The sequence below is a fragment of the Neomonachus schauinslandi genome, chromosome 16 (genome assembly GCF_002201575.2).
Source record: "Neomonachus schauinslandi chromosome 16, ASM220157v2, whole genome shotgun sequence".
Lineage (NCBI taxonomy): Eukaryota > Metazoa > Chordata > Mammalia > Carnivora > Phocidae > Neomonachus > Neomonachus schauinslandi.
Window position 1 is genome coordinate 10,045,591 of NC_058418.1, and position 8,263 is coordinate 10,053,853.

At 64.5% G+C, this 8,263-nt stretch overlaps 1 protein-coding gene across 2 annotated transcripts in view; it reads right to left on the reverse strand.

Annotated features, from left to right (window-relative positions):
* Nucleotides 1-196: 196 nt before the first annotated feature.
* The window catches only part of LOC110572911 (CLK4 associating serine/arginine rich protein), a 23,758-nt gene continuing 15,691 nt past the window's right edge, over nucleotides 197-8,263 (reverse strand). The window contains exons 11-21 of one of the 2 annotated variants that reach the window (XM_044911475.1): nucleotides 7,098-7,139; nucleotides 5,769-5,984; nucleotides 5,362-5,652; nucleotides 3,657-3,908; nucleotides 3,323-3,362; nucleotides 2,908-2,968; nucleotides 2,576-2,634; nucleotides 2,423-2,469; nucleotides 853-935; nucleotides 549-573; nucleotides 197-348 (exon numbers count right to left, since the gene is read on the reverse strand). In XM_044911475.1, the coding sequence (XP_044767410.1) occupies nucleotides 306-348; nucleotides 549-573; nucleotides 853-935; nucleotides 2,423-2,469; nucleotides 2,576-2,634; nucleotides 2,908-2,968; nucleotides 3,323-3,362; nucleotides 3,657-3,908; nucleotides 5,362-5,652; nucleotides 5,769-5,984; nucleotides 7,098-7,139 (1,159 nt within the window). In that variant the 3' untranslated portion in view covers nucleotides 197-305. Of the gene's footprint in view, nucleotides 349-548; nucleotides 574-852; nucleotides 936-2,422; nucleotides 2,470-2,575; nucleotides 2,635-2,907; nucleotides 2,969-3,318; nucleotides 3,363-3,656; nucleotides 3,909-5,361; nucleotides 5,653-5,768; nucleotides 5,985-7,097; nucleotides 7,140-8,263 lie in introns of those variants that run through there. The other variant, XM_044911476.1, reaches the window with a different exon arrangement.

Genomic DNA, 8,263 nt, shown 5'->3' on the forward strand with positions numbered 1-8,263 from the left:
GCCCGGAGCGGTGCCGCCGAACTGGGAGCTGCCACCCGGACACCCACACACGGGCAGGGCTGGACACCCACACACGGGCAGGGCTGGCCGCGAGGCTCCTGTGTCGGCTTCTGCCCCGAAGCCCGACCACCCCCGGCCCCAGCTGCCCTCGGCGGCCGGCCGACACGGACCACACAGATGACACCGAGGCCAGGTCAAGGGAATTAAATAACGAGTGATTTTATTTCATTAGAGACAAAACCAGCAGCATCACAGCCTGAGCCCTCACCCCCCCATCCCCCTGGCCCCCCCCGCCCCGCTTCTGCCTAATGTCGGTAATGGGGACTTCGAGACCGGGACCTCGAGCGCCTGCAGAGAGAGAGGGGGGCCCCCGTGAGGACGTGCGCGCACCAACACACTCGTGACCTCGGGGGCATCGGTGATGGGGGCGCAAGCTGCGGACGGAGGGACGTTAACAAGGGTCAAGGCCAGCCTGTGCAGCTGGGGCAGGGACGGAAGAATCAGGGCAGGGACGGTCACCTTCCAGGGTGCTGGGCTGGCGTGCTTACCTTCGGGAAGAGCTGTATTCTCGACCTGCAGAAGCAAGAGCAAAGCCAGTGCTCAGGGCCGGGCCCCGGGGCTGCCTCGCTGAGGCGACCCCTGTGCCTCCAGCCAGGCCCCTCGGCCCGCACCAAGGCCGGGCAACGAGCATTGCTTCTGAAGCCTGCCTTTCCCTCGTGACTGAAGCCATCACGTTGAGCGTGTGTCTTAAGAATTGTAGCTCGCGGAGTGCGAAGGATGAAACCATACTGTGGTTTCTTGCAGCCTGACTCAGAGGGGAGCTGCAGGCCTCGCGGCCGCGGGGGTACTCACTGTAACGGGGGGAGGGTGAGCGGCTCTGCCGGCTGTACTGGCGCTCCCATTCCTCTCGCTCCTTCTCTCTGCGCTCCCGCTCCCTGCAGGGGAAAGGGACGGAGGCCAGGGGCAGCCGTGAGCACGTGGCCAGAACACTGAACTCGAGGGTGCAGCTGGGTCGCCTGCCCAGAGCAGGTGTGTCCTACATCCCGGTGCAAGCGGCAGGGTAAACCCTGGGGCAGACAGGGCTGCTGTCCTTGCTTGGGAATGAGAGCCCTGGGCTCAGAGGGACACAGGCTGGGCAGAGCCAGGATGGGAGCCTCCGTCGGCCTCGCTCTGAAAAGCTTGCTGAACAAACACACGGGATCGAGCTGGAAAGTTTGACCTTTCTCCGTCACGCTCAGGTAGTCTCACAACACAGGGACTCACACAAAGTGCTTCCTCGGCCTTTGTCGGGATGCCCAGGGCTCACGACCCCAAGGGCTGTATTTACCGGGCCCCTGCTACTCGCCTGGCCCAGATCTGAATCTGCCCAACAAGCCTGTGGGCTGGGACAACTATTCCATCCCCATTTCACTGATGAGCAAACTGAGGCCCAGGCAAGAAGGCGGCCCACAGCTGGTGGGCAGCGGAGGCAGGATCAGAACTCGGGATCCGACTGACCACAATGCCGAGTCCCTGGGCACTCTGCTTCCCCACCTGACGGAGGCAGGCAGCACCCTCAGGGGCCCAGCGCACAACGGGTGTGTGGGTGTGTGACGATACACCCAGCAGCCTGCTGACACGCTGGGCACCGCGCAGGAAGCCCTGCAGCAGGGTCCCCAGGAGAGGAAGAGGAAGGAGTCTCGGCTCCGAGGACCCACGAACAAGCGGCTGGTGACCTAGCCCTGCTATGGACGGACCCTCCTGGCCAGCACCGCGCACCGGGCCCCGAGTGGGCTCCTCCCCAAGCTGCCCTGCGAGGTCGTCACCGAGTTCTGTCCTGGCTGCGGAGGCTGGAGTGAGGCCTGAGAGGGCCAGCGCCCACCCCCGGGGCCCCACGGTCACAGAGGGACAGAGCTGGGACCGGACCCCGCGGCTGCCTGGTCCAGGACGTGAGCCTGTCACCTTTAGAGCGAAGAGCCGAGAAACAGAAGGGGAGCAGGGCGGAGCCCCGCCCCGAAATGGGAAGAACCGGCCGCGGGGCTGGCTTGCTGAGCACCACCTCTGATCTGGGGGCTGCGCACACAGTAGGAACCCGGCAGGCGGACCTGCCCTCTCGTCCCCTCTCCGGAGACATCAACGATAAGCAAGGAAACAAAACGGGGCGTGCCAGGCGGGGGTCAGCGCTCTGAAGAAAACATAGCAGGCTTGGAGGATGGAGCGTGTTGGGATGCTACTCTAGACAGGACGGTCAGGGAGGGCCGATGAGCGAAGCCAGGGAGGACACAGAGGCCCCATACATCCGGGGCCGGCACGGCTGGGAGTGGCCACAGCGGCTTGAACGAGCAAGCTGACAGAGGACTGGGCGGGCACGTGGGCGTTCTCCCACCCTGAGGGCTAGTGTGGGCAGCTGTGGCCCTGGATTCGGGGAGTGCGATGGTCTTACTTCATGCGGATCTTGCGGGCCATGGCTCGAAGCTCATCTTCCCGCTCCTGTGGCAGACGTGGCTGTGAGGGCAGGTCGGCCGGCCAGCCCCCTACCCCAGTCCCCCACCCCGGTCCCCCACCCCGGCCCCCGACCCCTCACTGCCGTCCTTACCTGGCGCTCATGCTCCTGCTGTATCATCTTCTCCTGGGCCGCCTTCTTATCCGCCTTGACTGTGGGGAAGGAGAAACGTGATGGCTGAGGGGGGCCCTCAAAAGCATCCCCCCTTCCCAGAAGACAAAGCTAAACCCAGAGAGGCCAACCAGATGGCCACAGCCCTTAGCATGGGGGCAACGGAACGGCACGCACACTGACTCCTCCCCAAAAGCGCCACACCTCGTTGACGCCTGCCTGTCCAGGAGCGGGCGGGCAGGGCGTCCACCCCCCCAAGGCCACGCTGGCAGGCAGAGGAGTGGAGCAGACCGGGGACAGGGGGTGGGACGTACACTGCCTGTTCAGTGCTTTCTGCATCCTCAGCTTCAGCTTCTCCTGCGGCGTCAGCTTAGGCTGGGGAAGGGGGAGAAGAGGCGGAGAGGGGGTGGGTGTCCGGAGCTCCCACCACCCACCTCAGCCAAGAGCCTGGGACTTGCAGGGGCACGTGGGGCGGAGGAACCAGCCGCAGATGCCCACCACCAGAGGTCTGGGAGGCCTGGGGACAGCTGGAGTCCCGGTGGACAGGGAGGAGGGGAGGGGGACACGGAACCTGACGGGGCAGAGCATTCCCAGCCCGCTTCAACCCCAGGGCTGGATGTCCCGGCCCCCCTGCCCTCCCCCGGGTCCCCCCTGCAGGCCCACCGGGCCCAGCTCTCGGGCACTGCTGCTGGCGGGAATTAGACGGGCGAGTTCCAAATTCTTACTGACTTTGGCAGCTCCTGTCTCTTTACCAGCGGCAGGTTCGGTCCTGGGAGGAAGAAAGGGCGGCTGCACCTCGGACCCTGCGCCCCCTCAGCGCTGCCCTCAGACCAGACAGCCGAGGCCATGGGACTCAAGACACGCCCCTCCCCCCAGATCCCTCAGGCCACGGCCGTGTCCCCCGCACAGCCAGACCCCCGGGGCAGAGCGCTGTCCCCCTCGGACGCCCCGAAGCAGGAGCTCCCTTGAGAAAGAGAACAGCAGAGCTCAGCCACCCTGCCCGCCGCCGACCACACCCCTGCCCCGCCCCCCGCCCCCCCAGGCCTGCCCCACCCCCGCTCACTTTCTCAGCTTCTCGCCCACAGCGGGGGACGCCGGCGGCCTGGTGGGCTTCTCCCTCGGGGGCGACGGCGAGCGGCTGCGGCTGCGGCTCGGGCTGCGGCTGCGGCTGCGGGACGGACTGCGGCTGCGGCTACGGGACGGGCTGCGGCTGCGGGACGGGCTGAGGGACCAGCTGCTGCGGCTGCGGCTGCTGCTGTGGTGCCGGGGGCCCCGGCCGCCCCGCCGGTACCGGTCCCCGGAGCGGGAGCGGCTCCTGGGCGCATGGCAGGGCGGGGGGGAGAGGGGCCGTGAGGAGCCAGGGACCCCCGCTCGGCACACCCCCCCCCCCCACTAGGCCCTGCGGTAGGTCCATAGGTCCGGGGCTGCTCTCCCGCTGCTCCCCGGCCCAGCTCCGGCCCAGCTCTTTGTCTACACAGAGCGCGCCCTCCAGATACAACCACCCTGAAACGGCTCCTTGCTTCTCACTTGTGACACACACTCACCGGCTCCCCTGGGAGGCGACCTCTGGGAGGGTGGGACCCGGCTGGCCAGCGCCGCCCCCCTTACCCACGGTGCCCGTGACCTCATCCACCTCCTCACCTTGCTAGGGTCCAGCGGGGACCACCCCCTCGCCCGCTCTCCCCACCAATCTACAGCACGGACCCACGAGACCCAGTCAGGGGACGTGCGGCCCCATCCTTTCTCCGCTCCGCTCAGGACCCTGGGGGCTCCTCAGCAAGGGCTCTCCCTCAGGCTGGGGTTCGAGATGTGGCCAGGCCCCCCTCCTTCCCCCAGGCCTTTCTCCTCTGGTCGCCCCGGGTCAGGCTACAGGGAATGACCTGGAAACCAAGTCTAGGCCACACACGGATTCTGCGGCAGCTGGCCAACTTTCTACAAAACTCCAATTTGTGGGCAATGCTGAGAAAACGAACTATCCTTTAACAACCCAGACTCTCAACTTCTCGTGAGAAAACACAAGATGGGGCGGCGTCGGGCCCACCACTGCAGAGCTGACAACCCGAATGGATGGGACACGTGTGCCCCAGTCCCCCCGGGGCCCACCTGGCCCCTTTATTTTACTTGCCAGCCCCTGTAGGAAGCTGAGGCTAAGACGCATGCCACAATACAAGGGACAATGTTGGGGGCGGCAGCAGTCGCCCAACGCTAGCATTCACATGTGTCGTCACACCTTCCCAACGATTCCACAAAGAGAACACTGCCCTTATTTTACATGTGAAAAAAACGAAGCCCCAGAAGTTTCCGAGCAGGGCCACGATCTGAAGCCGGGCCCCCCACCCCTGCGAGCCACACCACTGTGGCCCAGGCAGGCCTGATCCCGCCAAGCAAGAGCCCAGGAAGGATGCTCCCCTCCCCAGATGCCTCGTTTCCTACCCCGTCTGCAGCGCCTCTCTGCCCGCGGAGCACCCCAGCCCTAGAGACCAGCCGGGTCCCCAGTGCAGACCACAAGACACCCTGAGCGTCCGCACACCTGTCTAAACCCACACCAGGAACTCCCCACGACAGGACCAGGTCAGTCCCGAGAATGCGGCTGTGCGCCAATCCACGTCACCACATGTGGGGAGCAGGCGGGGGCACACCTCCCCAGCAAACCGAGCGCTTCCTCACAGAGCGGCCGTGGCCTGGTCCCCTCCCTCAGAGCCAAGTCTGGCTGACATGGGGCCTTGCCCACCCCCGGGTCCCCCCCCCCCAGCGTCCGCGCCACACACCTGCTTCTGCGCCGGGGCCCGTAACCACCGCGCCGGGCGGGCGAGCGGGAGTACCGGTGTCCATCTCGGGAGCCCCCACCCGAGTGCCGCCGGCCGCGGCTACGGGACCGCGAATAGCGCCGGGAGCGGGACCGAGAGCGGGACCAGGACCGGGAGCGGGAGCGCGCGTGGCGGCCAGAGCGGTAATAGCCCCCGCCGCGGCGGGAGCGGGAGCTGGAGCGGGAGCTGGAGCGGGAGCTGGAGGTCCTCGAGGCAGAAGAGGAGGAGGAGGAGGAGGAGGAGGAGCGGCGGCTGCAGGCGGGGCACGGAGGGCCGGTCAGCACGGGCCTGGGCCAAGGCCCCCCACTGCCCTGCGTCCCCCCCCACAGCGGCCGGGGCATAGGGCGGGCAGCGTGAGCGTTACCGACCGGGCGCTGGCATTACGTCCCGGTGCGGGGCCGCCGGGCTGGGGGGGTGCGGGGGCCTTCCCTGTGGTGGCCCCAGATGCGGCTGCTGCCGCTGCGGCTGCTGCCGCCTCCTCGTCGCTGCCCCCAAAACTGGTGATGAACGTGATCTTCTCCTCACGGCCTGGGGTCGGGGAGCGCGAGCGGGAGCGGGACTCGGAGCTAGATTCGGAGGGCGACCTACGGGGCAGGGCAGAGGGGCCTCAGCTGCCAGGCTCCCTGGGAGCCCACCGGCTAACCACGCACAGCGCAGGGCCCCGGAACCGAGGCCAGCATGGCACCGAGCACGGCCAGACACCCAGCACGAACAGAGCCAAAAGGCCGAAAGGAACCCAGCCGTGCGGAGCCTCCGCAAAATAAGCAAGAAAGTGAGCGACAACGAGCTGGACTGATTCTGTGTAACTATTAAAGAGGAATGAACAGATCTACAAATTTAACCTCAAAAGATCACTTCAACACAGACATCCAGGAAGCGAGTTCTACAACGTTAAATGTGACACGATTCCATTGTTCTAAAAGGAAAGTATCCGTGTCCTTGGATTGTTTACCTGTGCCTGACCTTGTACCCAAAGGCACCTGCCTCATCTCCTATCCTCCCCAAAACCCAGAGAGCCAGTCCTCCCACTGCATGCTGAAGAGAGCACAGGGGTCAGGCTGATGGCTGTCGACCCTCAAGGCCCCTGTCCCATCACTCCCACATCCCGGAGACACACGTGTGCAAAGCCGGGCCCTCCTGTGCAGTATCTCTCACTGCTTACTTCTGGGAGTTTAGATCAAAGGGACTTCTGATTTCTGTATCAAGCCCTTCTGCCACTCTGGGTCATTTTTAACACACGACTACATTGTGTTTAAATCAAAAGATTATGGGGCGCCTGGGTGGCTCAGTCATTAAGCGTCTGCCTTTGGCTCGGGTCATGATCCCAGGGTCCTGGGATCGAGCCCCGCATCGGGCTCCCTGCATGGTGGGGAGCCTGCTTCTCCCTCTCCCACTCCCCCTGCTTGTGTTCCCTCTCTCACTGTCTCTCTCTGTCAAATAAAATCTTTTAAATAAATAAATCAATCAAAAGATTAAAGAAGGTTCACATTTAAAGAAAAAAAGATTGGCAAAGCAAAGTAACATTCTGGAAACCAGAAAAGCGATTCAGACCCACAGATAACACCAGGTGCTAAGAATCGCCCCACTCCCCCCAAAACACACTGCCCTCCCCCCTCTGCTCCCCCCCGCCCCTTCTCCCCAGCCCTACCCCTCCATCAGGTTTGCTGGCTGCCCCTCCTCGGGCCCTGGGAACTCACCGCTTATAGGGGTCGTAGGTGGGGCTGTCTCGGCGGGCGTAGCTATGGAGAGAAGAGCAGGGTAGCAACTAGGGACTTGGGATCTGAGCGGGCATGGAATTGGGCCCCCTCACCCAACCAAGGAACCCAGGGTCAGGTACCGGGCACTGTGAGGAGGGGGCTGCTGGCCAGGATTTAGGCCCTGCCTTGATCCTTCTGTGCACCCCACCTCCGATCTGTCCAAAGCCTGAACCGTGGCCACACCCCGCAAACTACATCCTGGGCCCCTCCCGACCCTGAGCAACAGGGACTCCAGCAGCCTGAGTCCTGCTTAAGCTCTGGACCCCAGACGGAAGCACCCCCCCCCCGCCACTCCAAGTCCCTGGCTCTGCAACCTGGGTCCCCGCTCGTAAACGAGGACGATGGGAAAACTAGAAACGCCACAGTGTCTTGGATGCTCACTACGTGCCGCGCACTGAACACTTTACTTCCACGAACACAGCTGTTCTTCACGACAGCTCTCACACGGCTGCTGGGGTCCCTCACAGCTCAGAGCTCACGAGACCGAGGCCCAGAGCGGTGGAGTCACTTGCCCAGCGCCACACAGCTCATAAATGAAAGAGCTGGGCTGCCAAGCCAGGCCTCGTGGCCCCGTGGCCCCTAGCCCACGCCTTTACACACTACATGGACTGCATCCCTACGGGAAGGAGGATGATGGCGAGAATCAGGGCGGCTTTTCCGGACCCCGCACCAAGCCCTGAGCCCACACTAGGCTGCTTAAGCCCCACAGCTACCCTCACGGCCTCTCCTTGTCCGGAGGCAGTGCAGCAAGAGGCCTGGGTTGGCACTGGGTCTCCAGCACTAAGAGACAGCGGCAGGCTCGTCTGGAGGCCCCTCGACCTAGGCTGACCCTCCACACCACACCAGACCGCCTCCTCCCAACCTGCCCCAGACCTCAGAGTGGGCACTGGTGCGCCCCCAATCCTGGGAGGTGACGGTGCCCCTTCTCCAAAGGAGGAAACTGAAACCCAAGGGAAGTCACTTGCCCCCAATCTGACAAGGACACAGCCCAGGAAGAGAAGCAGGAAGAAGTTCAGGGACAGGGCTGTTCCCTTGACTCTGCCCTCAACTCTTCGGCTGCCCCGCACTGCCTCCCCACTGGTGCCTGCAACGCCCAGCAAGAGTCC